This window comes from Buteo buteo, chromosome 7, assembly GCF_964188355.1.
Source record: "Buteo buteo chromosome 7, bButBut1.hap1.1, whole genome shotgun sequence".
NCBI lineage: Eukaryota > Metazoa > Chordata > Aves > Accipitriformes > Accipitridae > Buteo > Buteo buteo.
Window position 1 is genome coordinate 31,173,078 of NC_134177.1, and position 17,916 is coordinate 31,190,993.

Here is a 17,916-nt window from a genome sequence, read left to right on the forward strand (position 1 = left end):
TGAAGTGTTCACAAAGCCCCTGTATAGCGCTCTCCGTGCAGACACATGCACAGTTAAACATTCATTAAAAATAAGAACCTTACACCTACTCTTAGACAAGAAGAACGATTAAAAACTGAAATTGTCCTTGGTCCACGGTGGCAGTGAGCATGCAGAATATAAACCCCAGGAACAGAGACCTGCAGCTTTTATGAGGCAGTCCCCCAACATCTGGGGCACCTGAGCTATCACAAGCTCTTTTTGCCATTGAGTAACTGAGCATGCTTGTCTTCATCCAGCTTCAAGTGCTTCTTGCTGTATTTCTTGATGAGGGTCCCTGGTATCAATGCTGCCACAGCCATCGCAAGCAGTTTGAGCAGTGTGTCCCAGGAGAAAATGGCATCCAAAGAGGTGATTTGTGACAGAATGGCTCCTGTCTGGACACAGATGAAATTATACGGTGTAAGACCTGGAAGAATCAGAGAAGAAAAAAAAAAAGCCTGTTATCATCCCCCCCCCAGGTAAAATTAGCTCAGACATGTCCTTGCCCAAGGCCAGACACAGGGGTCTGCGCTCATAACAGAAATAACGGGGTGTGATTCAAAACTGCATTGGCAACGCACACATATTTGCAGAATGCTCCAAGACCTCCAATTATAAGGGCAGCACAAAGGCAAACATTTAAATGGGGCAGAGTCACAGCTATGACCCTGCCGCTCTACCTTCCCCAGCTCAGTATGCTACCTGAGGCTCGGTGACAAGGAGAGAGGCAATGTCACGCTGCCCCCTCAGACAGCCTCCCCAGGCCTTACCGATGAGAACAGAAAAGAAGAACTGGGACACAGGGATGTTTAAAATGGGAGCTGAGAGATTCAGAAACCAGTTTGGTGTCATGGGGAACAGCCTCAGGAACAACAAGAAGAAAAATAAGCAGCTCCTGTTCTCTTCTACCTGCCAAGAGAAACGTTCCAAATTATTTCGGCTCTTCAGACAGCAGTAACACCTGAATGGCCACGATACTAAAGTGAATGTAAGTTTTCTTCTAACATGCTGCAACATAGCATCGGTCCAGAACTGATGAAAAGTGGCAGCTTTATGTATGTATGTTTGGGAGCCTAGTGGTGAGCCAGGTCCTTCCATGCAAGTGATGAAAATGGGATCTAACCCGAATGAGAGATTGGGAAGTCACCAGCAGAGCCACCTCCAGCCATACAGTGCAGCACAGGATGGGTAGAGGCAGGTCTCGAGCACAGGGGCTTCCCAATTAATCCATTATCTTACTTCTGATTTTTTTTTGGGATCTGGGATTTTCCATGCACCCCCTTTGCAAACAGCCTTGCTCCCAAGAGAGCAGTCTGCTCCTAGATTGTGTCAGAGGTGGCCCTTAACCGACCTGATGCATCCCCTGCGCGTATTCATTTTCTTACTAAGTCAACCCAAAAAGGCAGCCTCGCCCAGGGGCCATTCTGGGCGTCTGCAGAACCATGGCTGCTTACCTTTCTTTGCAGCAGAGCCACTTTATCAGGAAAGTAGTAGACGACAAACTGCTTTCCGAACGCGCCAGAGAGCAGGTAGCAGAAGGTCGCTCCCACAGATGTTAGGGCTGAGCACAGCACCAGCCCGGTCCACGGCCCGAACAGCGCTCCAGCCAGAACGTTCTGCCAGGGCACAGCACCGAGTGAGAGGGAGCCCGGGGACACGCACACGCGCGTGTCCCCTCAGCCTGGCTGCCTTCGGCCTCGGCCGCTCTGGCTTCTCGAAGGCCTCGGGCAGACCCGTCTCCTGTCCCTGCAGAGCTGTGACTCACCCAGCAAGGCACCGACCTTGCACCTTGCCCCAGCAGGCAGGGCCTGGTCCGGGACTGGGGGCAAAGGGGGCCCTCTGAGGGCTCCGTACCGGCTCCCGCCCTGCATTCCGCCCCCGGCCCCGCCGCCACCCTCCCGCCAGGCGGCCGTACCAGGAGGCTGGAGCCGGGGATGGCGAAGCTCTGCTTGTAGAGGTAGGCGGCACAGAAGAGGGCCAGCGCCGCGCCCCCGTGCTGCCGCTCGTAGTCCCGCAGCGCCTCGGCCAGCTCCCGCAGCTCCTCCAGGTCCGACGGGAACCGCAGCGGCCTGGGGCGGGGAAGAACACGGGGAGACCCGGAGCACCGGCCCGCCTCGCCTTCGCACCGCCCCCCCCGGTCCCCCCCCCGCGCCCGCACCCACCTGCGCGCCTGCCCCGCGCTCAGCCGGGACGACAGCAGCCAGAGGGCGGCCGTGGCGGCCGCGAAGACGAGCAGCAGCCCGGCCAGCCGCCGCCACATCCCGCGATGGGACCCGCCGCTGCCGCCGGCTGGCCCGCCCCCGCCTACCCCGGGGGAGCGCAGCGGGACGCGCAGGCGCGGGGCGGGGCTGCGGGCAGGGCGGGCGCTGGGGGCTCCGCGCCTGAGGGAGCGGCGGGAGCTCGCTCGTCCCCGGGCGCGAAGCCGGCTGCGCCGCAGAAGCGTGCTTCAAAAACACACAACGCCGTCGTTTTTTTGGTCGCTTCTGCAGCCCCGTTTATAAATCTTTGCCTGACAAGAGGGCCGCACCGCGCTGCCGCTTGGTCTCCGCAGAAGGTGCTGAGGAACTTTCAGGTGAGTCCCCATACAGCTGAGAAAATGGCTGCCGCCTTCAGACATAACGTGCAGAAGTGACACGTTCGGGTCTTAGCTCCCGCTCCAACATGGGACGGGCTTGAAGGTTTTTCTGGTGTTCTCCATCAGGACAAGGTCGTATCTGCACAGCTGCGGTCTGCATAAAAGCAGTCAATATGAGCCAAAAGTGAAAAATTGGCTTTTCTTGTATCGTCCCCCACTCAAGTCTCCCACCATGCTGGATGGAGGCTTATGTAAAATAAGTCACATTCTCAAGACAACTGGCTTGAAGTCCACCTAAAGTGAGGTTGACTTTAAGCCTTACCGAGGTCAGGGATACACTGAGTATATTTTCATTCTGTTCTACGTTATCTTTTGCTTTTCCTTGTGGAAAAAAGAACACAAAAGCCAGCAAGCAAACTGAGGTATTGGCTCCTGAGTTTGTGGTTCCCTTTAAGCCAGTCTACACTTGGGTGTCCACTGAATGGGGTGGTCCTTCCAGTTCACCTTTGTGTTCCTGCCAATTCCCTGGTGTCAGCATTAGGGATTGTGTTGCCCACTCTGCGCTGGGACTGGGCATTGGGCTGGCTTAGAGCTAGCCCAGCCGAAAAACAGAGGAAATACTTAGGCTTTCATCTGGGAACACATGAACGTTAGCCCTGGAACAGGGAAGGAGAGAGGGCAGGACATCCCTCCCCATGGCAGTGACTGATTACCATCAAGCTGTACTTGCAGCCTGTAGCAGCCCCTCCTAGGGGAGAGTGGTCAATCTCTGATGAAATATTTGGGCGTTTTAATCTACTTTTTAAAAGGCTGAATGTGGATCTGGGGCTGGAAGTGACTGTGGAGATGTAGGACAGGAGAAAGGGAGCGTCAGCAAGGGGGAGCTGCAGAAGGACATTGCTTATTAGACATACACAATCTCTTCCTTATTCCAAGGCTAGGATAAGGGTAGCAGACCTTCATGAAATGCAAAGAAACATGTTCTGCAGCTCTGTCCTTTTTTTGCTTCACTGTTCTCTATGATATGCAATCCTCATTTTAACCCAAATTTAAAGCATGGTATGGCTTGATGTCCACATACTCTCCTTGCATACAAGGTCAGCCTAAGAGATTCTGTACTTGCTGAGCTCAGGCAGAGATCCTGTCCTCCAAAGGTGCCCTAGAAATCAGGGAAGCTTAAGGGTAGGACCGCAGAGCAGACAGAGGGTAACAAGGTGACTGAAGCGGCTGTAGAAATCTCATCAGCAAATGACCTGGTAGGTACCTCATGATGTTGTGGGCAGTAGTCAGTGCCTTGGGGCATAGCGGCCAGCAGCTCCCAGTTACTGGAATTCTAGGAGTAAATTAATCTCCCTGCTTGACTGGACATAGAAATTGACTGGGATATAACATGTGTATTTGGGGCTGGACATCTATTTCCCTGAGAGTTGCATTTACTTTCAGCCCAGAGTTCAGGCCTGGGCAGCTTCTCAAAGGTCATTTTCCTGACCAAAGGTTAAAATGTCAGACCACATCAGAGTCAGACCACTACTTACATGTTTTCAGTACAATAAGACAACCTCTGTTTTCAAGTAGGTATTCAGCTATGGGGTTTGTGTGCATGAGGAATTTATTCCCAGGATACGTGTACAAGAATTATTAAATGTGAAATAGATCTAATTCTTCTGGACAAACTCAGCAAGGCCAGGAATCTGGGAGATTCATTTACTTCTGTCCAGTCTGCAACAATAGAAATGGTTTGTAAACATCTGCTTACCTTTCTGGATTTGTAAGTGACCGGAACCTCATTTGGAGAATCCTGAGTTTGAATTTTGGGCCAGTGACAGATCCTGTGGAAAATGTCAAGGAAATTCTTTCTATATTTTCAAAATCCTGGTCGAATCCAATTAGCAATGTGATTTGGTTGTACTGCCAAAAGGCTGTAGCTTCTCTAAAGATAAAGCAGACAAGGTGTCGGAGAGTCACCGAGGGAATAGCACCATTTTTAATACATTCAGTATAATATTAGAAACAGTGCTGGGGGAGGAAGACTGAACTTATGAGTAGTTTCTGATTTACAGGAAAAGGGTATGGATTCAGGTCTCCAGGTGTGAACCTGCTCAGCCACTTTTGCACTCAGTTATTTGGGGCGGGAGTGGGGACACAGAGGTCTGATGCCATTTGCTCTGGTCCCAAACCAGAATCCTTACTGTGATTCTGCTTTGAACCTGAGTGGACTAGACCTAAATGGTGTTTGTACTTGGCTGTCTGTGCAGACCTGAACACTGAGTCATCCATGGAATTTGCAGAATATGTTGCCGTATATAAAAATCTGTAACAATGCTGTATGGCTGAGGTAGCTCTACAAATGGAAGACTGTTACCTTGGAGGTATTAATGCCCCTAATTAAATTTCTGGTAGTTCTTTTCTGGCAAATGCAGCACAAGCATCTGTGAAACAATGCAGCGTTGTCCAGAATTAACAAAGAGTAATCCAGCTTCTCAGGATAGGAAAATAGCACAGGCTTAAAGACATGAAGTCTTGCAGGACTGGGGTTTGACCTCGGTCCTTTTTGACAGAATAGCCAGTTCCACTTTGAGATTTGCCTGAAAACTGCATCGATCTTGGTGCAAAAGCAGCAGAGCTTCTTGCAAAAATGCCGGTAGTATGGCCATAGTTTAAGGTTTCCCTGATGAAGGTGAAGAGCGCAGATGTGACTGGAAGTGTATCCCCGTGCAACACGCAAAATGACTGGCCTTGTTTAGAAGTTTTAGGAGGCCTGACAAATAGGACAAGTTTTAACCTGTCAAAGGTGTTCATGGTGTGTGTGTGTGTAAGCATGCTGCCTGGTGGGCTGTCATACACTTGGCAGAGTGGGTGGTCCTGTTGTGCAGCCCCAGGGAGCTATGCAGATTGCTCCGGTGCAAGCAGATATGGCTGAGAGAATACACAATTAGAGACACTTGGGAAAACTAGTTGAGCAGGACTTGTTTGGCTGAAGTATGTTTAGATCAATCAGGAATTTGCATGTCCACATAAACACCAGTCATTAATTTGCTTCTCCAGGTGGAATGAATTGATTTGGATGTTACATGTTCAGGCCCAGGTTCATTCCAGCTGTCTTGGGCACCTGGAGCTAGAATGGAACACTCCCTGGAAGGGGAAGGAAAGGGGGAGACATGTTTTTTTTCCTCTTGCTTTAGTGGAAGCCTAGGACAGCCATGCTGCTGGCTGAGATTGTCCACTTCGGTCCTTAAAATGACTGAGAAGGGTCCAAACCAAAGGGCTGGGTTGTGAGCTGGTGTGTGCTGGGGGAGTCTGTGAAAATCGCATAGGACCAGGAAAGCCCTAAGGCATGTATGCTATCAAGTATCAGCAGAGAAATTAGAGGAGGATATCTTGCCTCCTCCCAGATGCAGTTGTACCAAGTGATTTGCTAACATTTACAGATCATCAGATTGGTAGGACTTACGGATTAACTTTAGATTCTGCCTTCTTCCCAGTTTCATCAGCTAATACAATGCTGAAGGTGCCTCTTCTGGTGTCTTTGTTCCATGTAATAATATCCACAAAGTAGTGATAAACTGAGGCAAGAGAGAAAGTGAGCACGGTTAGACTCTGTACACTTGCTCTGCTTTCCAGCCCAGCTGTATGCCTGTCTGGGAGCTGAGCTGCAGGTAGAGTGCATCTTTCTCCCATTTGCTCATCTGACACAACCTGTTCAATTTAACTCTAAAATTTATTTCTCCTTCCTGCTTGCCATCTTCCTTTGCAGAGATTTCTAATAGAAATATTAAGAGATGTCTGGGAAAGCACTAGAGCAAGGGTTACACAAGTGGCATGCAAGATGGTCTCTCTATACAGCTTTCAGCACACCGCCTTTCACCATTCATTTTTAGATTGCCTTTTGTTTCTCCTGTCTGCCTCTGATCCCCTTCATTTCTGTTGTCAGCATCCTTCATTTGTCTTCTCTGTCAAGGAGCAGAACCGCCTGCTCTTTGATCTGTAACTCACTGAATTCACTTGCTGACCAGCACTGGAGCTCAGGCCATAATCCCTGCCCATGGCTTGGTATGTTGGTGATCATGAGGGTGAAACCTTTTTTCACTGATTCCCCCTTGCCTGGGCCCTTTCCCTGTGCCTTTCACTTTTGTCCAGGGTAGCTTTTTTACCTGTTCAGCTCAGAGGACATCTTTGACTGTCATCGTTCCCGCACACCTCTTACTTGCACAAGAGTGATGTCTTGTTTTAAAACACAGTTTAGGAACTACCCTTTTATGCTTCATTTGCATGTTCTCAACTTATTTCTTAGCAGTGTAAGCAAGGTGAGCCTGTTCTTGCACGTGTCTAGCGAGTAGTTGGCTTTCACAGCACCAGGCAAGTTTGCAGATAAGGAATGTAATGGCAAGACTGCAGATGGACACAATTCTATCCAGCAGCCGCTGGCTTTGTTTCTAAAATGCTGGCTATGATGCCAATAACAACTAACCATCTCTGCTTGGCTGTTGCTGGAGGAGACAATACACAAAGAAAAATCATCTCAGAAATCTTAGTCACTTACTACAAAATGGCTCTTTGTCCGCTGTATCAAAAAACATCCTTGTCACTGGATGGCTCTGTTGTGTTAAATAGCTTTTCCACTTATGGGCATAATAGCCTATAGATGACAGTTTGAAAATGAAACAGAGTTACTGCATAGGTATATAAGCAACTAAATTGCTGAAAATAACAAAGCAAGTATTTAAGAAATAATATATTGCTTTCCAGCTGCAAGGTGTTACTGTGACACATGCTCCTTTACTCTGTAGACTTATACAAGGGCTTAATTTTACTTGTGTAACTAAAGCCAACTGGGTGTCTAAATATGCCTGATTACTGTTCAGCACTTATTTTAAGATTGATCTTTTTCCACATCTGCAGTGCAGAATGAAAACCATACGCTCAGCTTTGCAAGCTCATTTCTGGAAGTGTCAAAGCATCAAAATTTCAGAAATGGCAGCCTGAAGCTGGGCTGTCACATCCAGGCTGGGACACCTCTGAGGGTCAGTTACAAAAAAGCAGAATACCCTTTGTTCACCCCTCTGCCATTCCTTTTAGAATCAAGAGGGGTTTGTGGTGCTGAAAATCTCTTAGAAGAGATTCTATTTTAGCAAGAACATGCCCCTATCCCTCAAACTGCACAGCTAATAGACTTTAATTCATCATTTCTGCGACTTTAGCGTAAAGATCCCAAGTCTTGTTTTGGCTTTTCTAGTTCTGTATCCTTTACATGTGGTTTTCTGTTCTAGATCACAACACGATGTGACTGTACAAAGAGCAGGGAAATTTCTCAGGCCTCTTTTTCCTGCAGCAGAAGCTTGTAGCTCTGCAGAAGTCAAGGAGAGATGATCCTGAAAACCTCAGTGGAAATAACTTACATGCTTTTGCAAAGCACCATGTTGTGTTAGTCCTTTAGCAAAACATTTGTCACACACCAAGTTACAGTAATGATGGGCAGCTCTGTCAGACACGTGTATTCAGGATGTATTTACATTCCCCAGATCCTTACCTACAATGGGGCATGGCATAGGCCAAAAAGTTTCACAGCTGGTACATTTGCCGTTCCTGTAATTTCTGTAGGAGTCACACGGGTATGCAGTAATATTGCAGTTCTGTTTCAGGGATGACATGAACAGGAAAACAGACCTCTGGTGGTCACATTTAAAATACTGCAATCCTCAATCATACATAGGGAAGAAACATATTGTTAGCAATCCTCATGCTTCCTGAAAACAGTATTAATGCACTAGTAAAAAAAAGGACACACCAGTGGACAGTCACTGACCAGCCTGAAGACAGCATTGCACTGGGGAGCACTGGGCTGTGGCAGAACAGTAGGTGGGCACTAGCCTCTCCCTTTGAGTGCACTCAGCTCTGCCTATGTCTACTTTACTTTTCTTCTTGTCTTTTTTGGTTTTAAAAACATATTTGTTTGTATTGTTGCTGCAGTTCCAGAGGATCCAGCTATGGATCCTTCTCCATTTCAGGTGTTTTCTCTCTGAGCTCAGGCCTGACAGCTGGATATTGCATTTTTTGGCACATGGCTTTGCCATTTTTGTTTAAAAAACTCTTTAGAAAGACATAACTAATAAAATGACATGTTGCATGGGCAGCAAAATGAGTGAAGCCTCATTTCCTATTGGTATTTGTTTCAGGCTGGTTTCCTACATAGATTCCCTTAGATCTGATAAGGTCTGAGTTCACCTTACTGCCTTTCCTTCTGTGAGGTATCTTCTTCACCCAGCTTTCACAAAACCAGTTTGGCTGCCGGGCTGGAAAGGCAAAAAGCTTTCTTGCATTCAAGACTAGGGCTTTACCTGCCAGATTGCACTGACTGTCACTGCCAAGAAAGGCGCATTGGATTCCGTATAACTGCCTACACCACATTCATCTTGAACCTGTTTTCTGAACAGGTTCTTGCTGTTGCTAGTCCTTGGGGTTTTGTGTGTGTTCTAAGTAATTAAAAAAAAAAATCCCACAGGTTTTCTTAACATAGTCACAAAATGAAGACATAAATCTACCTGATGACTTTTTGCACGGAAAAGTAATCCCATTTGCATTTGTGACAGAGAGCAGAAGGATCACCCCTGACTCCTATGTCTGCCTGGTGCACATCAGCTAAACTCCTGTTACGTCAGTGTGCCACATCAGTGCTGGGAATAGATTGCTTTCATGGCTTTCCCAGAATATGGTTTTCATGTCTTTTCTAAGCAGTCGTGATGTTTCTCTGGCCTTCCTCTCTTTTCTGATTGGAAACATTTTGTCAGTATTTGTGCAATTCAAGGCAGAATTAATTACCAGAAAATATTGTCAGTGGACAGCCAGGCTGGTCGGTCCCGCCATTGGGGTAGAAGTCTATGTGGCCTAGTGCTTCTGTGTAGCCTAGTCCTGACAAAAGAAAATATCGGAGGTGAAGGGAGGGAATATTACATCATAAAATGCAGAAGAAGGAAAAGAAACTAACTGGAAAAAATAATAGTTATTTAGCTCTAGGATGCCTGCCTGTGCAGGAATATTAATGTCATTCATCTATTTAGACAGCAGGCCAAATGGCTGTGACCCAGCTGTGTCATTTTAGCAATGGTATCAAATACCTAAAATAAGTTTGTGCATCTGAGAGTACAAAATTTGGCTTTTTGTGTCACTGCCTGTGGGAGAGGAAAAAGAATGTGAAAGACTGGATATTGCTGTGCTGCTGAAGTCCCGAGTTCTTGGAGGGTCTGGGAGAGGACGAGAGGCAGCAGTGAGGTGGGAAAGCCAAGTGCTAGGGGTGGGATGCCAGTGGGAGCAGGGTGAAGGGTTTGCATCACACTGCTGGCCTGGCTGTGGATGTGAAGGTGTGCTGTGCACCAGGGAGAGGGCTGAGGGAGATTTCAGATTTGCCCCAGAGGAAGGTTTAGCCCACAGGAGGTGGGATGAAGACTGGAAGCATCATGCAGGGAGCCACAGGGTTGGGGATAACTGATCCGCTGTGCAAGGCATTGAGCTGTGTGACTAGCTTTTGAGATGCTGCGTGCTGTGGGGCAGCCTGACCCCACAGTGCAGTGTTAGCGTGGAACTGCTCTGGCAGGACTGTGTGCTGTGGTAGCAACAGGGCACTCCTGCACTAGTGCCTAAGTCCTTCTACTTCATGGGCCACAAGGCTTTAATTGCTATAGACCAGCAGCATGTTTTGAAATGCAAATAAAACAGCAGCTCCCAAGGGAGTGCTGATGACAGTGTGGGCAACACAGCACCACAGACCCCTTCACAGCACCAGTGAAGTAAGCTGCTGTCCTCCTGGGCTGAAGGAGCAAGGATCTTCCCCAGCACTGCTGCCTACCAGAGCCCTTGCTTTCCTGTTCTCCCCATCAGTCTCTAGGTTTCCTCATAATGGTAAAGAGGAGAAACGTCACATACCATCGGTGTCTGAATGAATGATGTCAACAAACTGTGCATCTGTAGGATCTAGCCTCTCACTAGGCGGCTTTCCTCTGTACAAGGGGCCTGCTGGGTCAAGACCTGCAATGCAAAACCACACTTACGGCATCACTTTAGTAGTGTGCAGCTCACACCGCTCACCATGAACAGCTATCTTCGAAACAAAAGGACTGACAGGAGGAAGGGCTTACCTGTGATTCTTCCAAGTGTACCATCAAACATCTGTCCCACAAAGCCAGAGATGTGCGCTCCCAGGCTCACTCCTATCATGTGCAAGGAGTCAAGCGATGCTCCATCAACCTGAGATTTAAGAGGACTTGTCACAGATTTTAGGCACATCAAAGGCATAAAATATGTCAGGAGGAGGAATGTAAATGCATCTCCCTACTTTTCCCACATTTTCCCTTGGTGTGTTCCACTCTTTGTAAATATTCCCCCTTTAATAGTCCCACAGTACAACCAGCACTTAGGTTTGAGGCTCATATCTGAAAGAGCTGCGATGAGAACAGTTCAGGCAATGGTTGTACTTTCCTGGGGCAGTAACTACAGATGTGGACAGGAGTGAGTATTCATGGGCCCCATGAGTACAACTCCAGTTGCCCCACATGGGGTTCCTGCAAGGCATTAGCAGACACAATGATCCTAATGGTCCAGTGTCATCATTGACTGTGCCTGTGCAGCAGCTTAGAGGAGCTGCGAACTGTAGCTGATCTCCATAAGCTGACTTTTGGACATCCAGAAAGTAGAAATAGAGTTTCCATGTATGGGAAAACATATCTGTAGAGTTTTGTATTCAGAAATGTAGAGCCTTTGAATGTAAACTGAATATTGCAACAAAATACCATCATACCAAGTCCAAGGGTAGAATTTGGCACTGCAGTATAGCTGCACTTCCAAAAATTAATGTATTCCTTTTTAGGAGTTTTTTTTCCCAGACTCCTGCTGTTTTAAAACACTTCCTTTGTGCCCTTTACATGCTGTGCATTAATGTCTATATCATAGTGTGAATGTTCAACTTACCAACATTTCATCAATAAATTTCTTCAGAATCTCAGCAACTCTCTTGCAGTTTCTGGAAGCATTACTGTAGATGAGAGTTGTTGCTCCCTGGTTCCAATCCACAAGGATGACATTCATGTCTTCTACAGAAAGCAGAAGATGTACCAAGTCAGGGATCCAGACTGGGGTAGAGCCTGTGAGTCGGTATCCATGGATGATGAATGTAGTTTTTTTGGTCACATCTAGATACTTGGAGGCTGTTGAATCGAGCTCTTCAGCACAGTTTGGATTCAGTTTGGTGTAGAGCAGCAGCTTCACTTTCAGGTCTGTCCCTATCAAAGCGTTGCCAATGCTGAGAGCTGTGAATGTAGGGCATGTCTCCCTAGGATCTGAAAAGAGCACAGTGTGGCAATCCTGAGGTTAGCACCAATGCGTTTGCTTTGACCTTTTCTACCTGCCAGCCCTACACAGGCACAGGAACACATGCTGTGAGCTGTCTGAGCTAGGGCTGCTCCTTTCCTCTCCATCATGTTCATGGCTGGAGTTATCCTGAATCTTAGGATTTCTTGCCACATTGGAACAAAGACAGCAAGTGTACCTTCTCAGAGCAGCATTCCCTGAAGCAGCACAGTCCTGCTTCCACCAGCAGCTGGGAGATGGCATGGACTCTCTCCAAAAATCCCACTAGTGTGAGGAAGGTATCAAAGACTGACAACTAGGATGGCTGCTGTATTGGTTTGAGAGCACACCCAGAAGCTCTGGACAGGCTCTAGGGTAAAGAGACATCCTTATGGTTTGGAACTCCAGTCTGGAGCTGACAAGCTGCAGAGGATTTTGCTGTTGTGAGGAGCAGCTCAATGCTTCATTTGTATTTGCAGATGCAGCATGCTATTTCAGACTGTGAAATGGGAGACCATTTGACTGCATGAGATATGTTACTGATATTGCTTTATACACAGCTGAAGAGTAACTGAATTCTATGTAACTTTTGCTTTATTGATGGTCTTTGCCATTTGAAAGCCTGTCTTTGTTCATTGCTTTTCCAACAGAACACCAGCTGAGCCTTCAGAGTCCAATACAATCTCCAGCAGGGCACTGGCAGGGAATGGAATAACTGTCTCCAGACGGACACTGCTTATGAAGGCCCTCCCAGGTTTTGTAGCCTCTTCCTGGCTCACAATCCTTTCCCCCAAATCCGCTTAATCTTATTGAAGAATGTTGTGGGAGAGAGTGTCTCTCACACATATGCCCTGGGCTGCAATAATTGCTCAGTCTGCAGTTGCTAGAGAAATCTTCCTGATCTTTGTTGCTCAAAGGGCTGTGCAGTAGGTAGAAGGGTTTAGAAAACCTGCAGCTGTAATCTAATTGTGCTTTAGCAAATCTCCAATACTCTGTGCATTTTAATTTCTAAATGATGAAACTCTCAGTTTCTATGAGCAACTTTCCCTTTTCTCCTATGGAAATCAGCAGCATGAGAGTGATATAAATGCTATGTGCCCAGCACATAAAATAATCTGCTCAGTTGCCATAGTTCTGCTAATTACTTTGTAGAAACCCCAGGAGCTCCAGAAATAAAAGTTAATAGGCTAAAAGGATGTTGCAGTTAAGTCCAACTGGATATTTTAAATTGCTACTATAAATTCAGAAATAAATTTTAACATTTGAAATCCATGGAGTCCATCCTGTATAAAGCCTATGGTAAAATATGAATAGTGGAACAGGAGCAGTGGAAAATGAACTCTCAGCCAGGCCCAATGAACATTGGTTGAAATCAGTGGCCTTTGAACTGAGGGTGTTCTGCCTCTGTAATGCTTCAATCAGGGCTCCCAGGGGCACTGTGACTTTGGGCCCTGCTTGCAAGAGTAAAGGTGACCTGGGTGGCCGTCTCCTGACCAGCTTGCTCTTACCACAGTTACCATGCCAAGATGCTCCAGAGAAACAGCAGCAAGAGTTCTCCTATGACACTGCTCATGTGGAAATCTCAAAGGAAATTTACCATTTTTTGCTGATATACACCAGCATACACAGTGATACTTAACCACTGTCCTCTAGGTGCTACTGCAACATAAAAAAAAAATAGTTATATTTATTTTTTGCTAATAACTAGAAATTGGTTTAGTTATTGTATGGTATTATATAGTATTGTTAATCATCTTTACTGCCACTGAAACTGTAGTAATACAGGCAGAAATGCCAGACAAAAATTACTTCTATATGGTGGAAGATTGCATTGATTGCTTGATTTGTTTCTATATCTCCTGCATCATGCTGAGACTTGCCCAGAGGAGCACTGTGTTTGTCACCAGAACAGCCCAAATGTTCTGGTAAAGAAGAGCTTTTAAAGAGCTGATCAGCATTTGCTAATACCTAACACAGGAACTGTTTAAAAAGCTTTGTTATATCTGCACCAAGCCTGTTAGATTTGTTGTATTTTGAATAACAAAATTAGATCAGTGCTAATAGTGGGGGGAAACCTGCCAGCTTCTCTTCTGGCAGGCTGGTTTGTATCCCAGACTCATCCACCATGTGTTACAAAAGCTGACACATGAGGAGAGCCAGTTATCCTGGCTTTGCTCTTCATTCTGATAAGCACAGTGAATCCTACCCAAATGGCTGGAAGTGTCTTTGAAACTCCAACACGATTTCTGTGATGGGGCAAGAGGCTTATTGAGATTAAGTCTGCAAGCAAATAAGTGAGTTGGAAACCTACACCCTGGCACTGTGCTTAACCTGTGTCCAACAGACCACTTCCCTCCAGGAAAGGTGAATAAATGTGGCAATTAACCCAGTGTCCCATTAATGCACTCCTAGCACTGTCTTGGGTATTAGCCTGCTGAACAGGCTCAGGCAATTCACTTTTCTCCCTCTGCTCAGCTTTCTGATATGTAAAATAGGACGGCAAACACTAGTTTCCAGGGCAAGGTGCTCTGACATCTCAGCACCTGTATCAGGGGGCATACCAAGCTGTTAAACCCATGTTCCTGCCTTCCCCTGGTCTCTCTCGTTCCTTTCTTGGACATGGTGTTTGGAGGCTTTTTCTTCCTTCTGTCCTGGATGTTCATCCTACGGACAGGCAGGGTTTGCAATAGTGGCATTTTGGGGCTGTGACACTGAGGCTGTCTGCATGAATAGAATAGTAGCTGAATTTTTTAACTCCACCAGTCTGTCCTCTTGCAAAGTGAAGTTCCAGCAGATTTTCACTTCAGTGGGTCAGTGGTCACTTGTTCAGATTTGTAGTTGTCCTAGCTGTGGTCCTTGGGAGACTGTATTGCCACACAGAGCCCCTGAAGGGGGCTGCTCACCCAGTCAACACCTTGCATGGACCTCAGATAAGCATGTTGCTGCTTCTGTATCTGTCCGCAGTTTCACTGACACTCAAAACACTGTCACCTTGCCTGGGTTTTTTACGGTGTGTTACAACAGACTGGTCTTATGCATCAATAAAGAATCTTCAGCTTTAAGCACACTTCACTACCACACAGCAAATCTCAGTAGCATTAGTGAAGATTTCCATTGCTTTTCCACAGAGTGTGCCCTCTGCCTCTTAAACTGGTCTTCCGTATCTCACTGGGTTTCCTCAGTGCCTTTTCAGACAATTCTATTTTTCCACTTCTTCTGACAACATTTCCTACAGCATATTTAACAAACTAAGCAAAATGTGACCCCACAATTACCCCAGAGAACCTGATGAAATAAGTTAGTATTTATAAGAATACTGTTTGGTTGGTTTTTTTGTTTGGTTGTTGGTGTTTTTTTTAATTCCTGTTTGTTTTCCCTACAAAGCAGAGAGCTATAACTTGACTTGCTCCCATGTGTATGCTAACACAAGGTAGTACATTTGTTTTTTCTTACACAGTTTGATTCTTGATAGGGCTGTGAGGATATCAAATGAAGCTTATTGTTCATAAATGGTAATTCATCCTTCGTGTCTGTCACATAAGACACTGCTGAAAAGAAATCATTCTTCTCTGAAGATTTCGAATGATATTTTCAGTGTCGATGGATAGTACTTACAGAAGAGAAGTGTTTGCAAAGTGAGGAAAAGATAATAAAAATGACTTCTGGTTTTACATTTGGAACTATGAGAGCTGACTACATTCATGTAACCAGTATAATTTGCTTTGGCAAGATAAATAATGCTAGCGAAAACCCCTACACAGTAACTTATAATGCAGAGGGTAGATATATTCATGTTTCTGCAAAGCACAGAAAGTGTGTTATATTTGACAAAAACATTCAAAACAAAAGGTTGATTTCTTACCTGGTTTCACCCCATACAAAAGGTAGATGAAGACACACAGCCTCAGCATATGGACTTCCACATGGAACTTCTACAGGTAAAAGATTTTACCACTTCTTTGGCATGTGTCTGCTGTCTCTGACAAGTTTGCTCTTTTTTTTCTGCCAGTAACAGTAGGTGTGGTGGAAGGAGGAAGTTACCAGCCAAGAAATGAAGACTAGTCTTTAGTTATACAACTAAAGCTTCTTCTTAAAAAGGTGGGGCACCTTCTATTCTACTGGGTTTCCTTATTTTAAATATAGTTTGCCCTGGGGAATGACTAATCAAAGACACAAATGGTTTGGTATCATGCTGTAAGCAGCAAGTTGACTAAACGTGTTGAAACTAAGGAAATTATTGCGTGTCTATTTGTCTTTCCCAAAGAATATCAAAAGGCAGTGAAGATCATAGGTGTCACTGCTAGTATGATAAGCATCTGGGCAGGGCCAGCACTTGGTTTCACAGGGCGCTATGCTGGTAGCATTCATGACAATCCCTACTCTCCCATGTCCCTCCGGCTTTTCTGAGCACTGTGGCCCAGCATCCCTGCTAACCTACAAGACCCTGTCACCTCAGGCAGGAGGTGGATGCACAGCACTATGTCATGACAAAGGGAAGGTACCAGTCAATCTGGGTCTCCATTGGGCTGCCAAGCAACTGCTGTCTTGGATGACAGTTGTACATCTGGCATCCCCACCACATTTTCTTGCAGACCTGCTGGAATCTCATGAATTCAGCTCTAATTCAAGTAAGAAGGGCTTTTTTTTCCCTGCTGGAGGGGAGGAAGAAGATGGCAGATGCAAAGACAACTGTCGGGGCACAAAAGGAAGTCTGAAATCAGAGCTGGAATATCTAGTGGAAAAATTGGAAAGATGAAGGTGGTGGAGAGTTTGTAAAGGGGTGAGAGAGGGGAGGGGAGAGAGAGCAGGGGTGGCTGCTGGATAGAAGCTGTGTGGTAGCTTTGCCTAATGTTTTCTTAGCAAATTCTTCTAACATAGGCCAGGGAAAGGGAACAGGGGGAGGATCAGAAACATCTCATTAAGCACAGGCTCTGTTTTTTCCCCCCTGGTGATGATCCAATGAGGAGCTGAACTATTACAGTTCCCAGTTGCATAGCTGTTTCTTTGGTCCATGCTGTACGTATTAAGCTTTTTGACTTTGCTAATTCTTGGGTTAATCCTTAACTCTGCCTGCTGGCTGTCTGCAGCTCCTTCTTGTTCAGACAAGTGCATGCTGCTTGTCTGCTGCAGGCATGCATTACTCCTCAGACAGAGGCGGGCACCCAGCAACACACAATTTTTTCACAACTACTGTGAGCTCTCCATCTCATGCAGCTCAGCAATTGCAGTCTCACAGGACATGTGCTGTACTGTGATTCCATTTGGTAATCACACAGGCAAAAGTTGTTTTTTGTTATTTTGAAGAGGATAAACACTGAGAAAAAGACACCAAAAAACTTGTGTGGAATCTGGAATCTGCAAGCTCCAGGGAAGTGCTTTTTCTGATGCACTGGCAAAAGAAAATAATTCAAAACATTCTTTTCCTTCCAGTTCCTTTCTCACCTCTACCAGTAATCCTAAACTGTGTCAAAATATTTTCTCCTTAGCAAGTTCTGCCAATGGTGTGAAGGAATCGGTCCAACAGGGAAACAAGCAAGATGAACGGAAGGCTTTTACCTATTGCAAAAGACATTTGAGAATCAGAGATAAAATGAGATAAAGAAATCAAGAGGGCCTTGCCTTTCTTCTCAGCACAAAAAGAGGTAATAATTTATTGCCTGAAGCCAAGACCCACTTGTTTCTTTTCCCTATCACTTTCCTCAGATTTCCATTTCCCACCTGAGACAGCTCATCCAAGTGGCCATCAGTTCAATAGGTGGTACACTGGGACTGTCAGGCTCTTCCTTGTAACTCTCAGTGTTCCCTCTAAAGACAATGATTTTGAGTAACCACTATTTTAGCATAAATTAGACTGTTTACAGTATGCGTATTGGCAAACATACCCAGGATGTCAGTACTGGAAATGCTGTCCACCACCACCATCAAATCCTGAGATGAGGAGTTCAAATAACCACCTGTGTTTACAGATTACCTCCAGCTCTTGA

General features: G+C 46.0%; 2 protein-coding genes across 4 annotated transcripts; both read right to left on the bottom strand.

Annotated features, from left to right (window-relative positions):
- TMEM41A (transmembrane protein 41A) lies at window positions 1-2,382 on the bottom strand. Of its 2 annotated transcripts, none has more exons than XM_075032197.1 (5): window positions 2,184-2,382; window positions 1,937-2,090; window positions 1,476-1,637; window positions 792-930; window positions 1-416 (listed from the first exon to the last, which is right to left on the bottom strand). In XM_075032197.1, exons 1-5 carry the CDS (start codon window positions 2,279-2,281, stop codon window positions 271-273), a joined length of 699 nt encoding a protein of 232 aa, XP_074888298.1. In that variant the 5' UTR covers window positions 2,282-2,382; the 3' UTR covers window positions 1-270. The 2 variants fall into 2 exon arrangements, with proteins under 2 accessions (XP_074888298.1, XP_074888297.1); XM_075032196.1 differs by having other exon boundaries at window positions 1-448.
- Window positions 2,383-2,471: 89 nt separating this feature from the next.
- On the bottom strand, window positions 2,472-17,432 carry LIPH (lipase H). Of its 2 annotated transcripts, none has more exons than XM_075032195.1 (10): window positions 15,795-17,432; window positions 11,555-11,922; window positions 10,726-10,834; window positions 10,514-10,615; window positions 9,413-9,502; window positions 8,124-8,291; window positions 7,137-7,232; window positions 6,048-6,159; window positions 4,353-4,425; window positions 2,472-2,750 (listed from the first exon to the last, which is right to left on the bottom strand). In XM_075032195.1, the coding sequence occupies exons 1-10, from the start codon at window positions 15,841-15,843 to the stop codon at window positions 2,631-2,633; spliced, it is 1,287 nt and encodes a 428-aa protein (XP_074888296.1). In that variant the 5' UTR covers window positions 15,844-17,432; the 3' UTR covers window positions 2,472-2,630. The 2 variants fall into 2 exon arrangements, with proteins under 2 accessions (XP_074888296.1, XP_074888295.1); XM_075032194.1 differs by having other exon boundaries at window positions 2,492-2,750; window positions 4,353-4,526.
- Window positions 17,433-17,916: the final 484 nt, after the last annotated feature.

Bases quoted from the DNA above. Each gene is read 5' to 3' on its own strand.
- LIPH (XM_075032194.1), bottom strand. From the start codon at position 15,843: ATGCTGAGGCTGTGTGTCTTCATCTACCTTTTGTATGGGGTGAAACCA. The intron at 9,503-10,513 runs GTATGTGACGTT...TTCTTTTGTCAG, and splicing joins CATTCATTCAGACACCGATG to GACTAGGCTACACAGAAGCA. The intron at 8,292-9,412 runs GTAATTAATTCT...TGTATGATTGAG, and splicing joins TCCACTGACAATATTTTCTG to GATTGCAGTATTTTAAATGT.
- TMEM41A (XM_075032196.1), bottom strand. From the start codon at position 2,281: ATGTGGCGGCGGCTGGCCGGGCTGCTGCTCGTCTTCGCGGCCGCCACG. The intron at 2,091-2,183 runs GTGGGTGCGGGC...TCCCCGCCCCAG, and splicing joins AGCGCGGGGCAGGCGCGCAG to GCCGCTGCGGTTCCCGTCGG. The intron at 931-1,475 runs GTAAGCAGCCAT...TTCTCTTGGCAG, and splicing joins TGGCTCTGCTGCAAAGAAAG to GTAGAAGAGAACAGGAGCTG.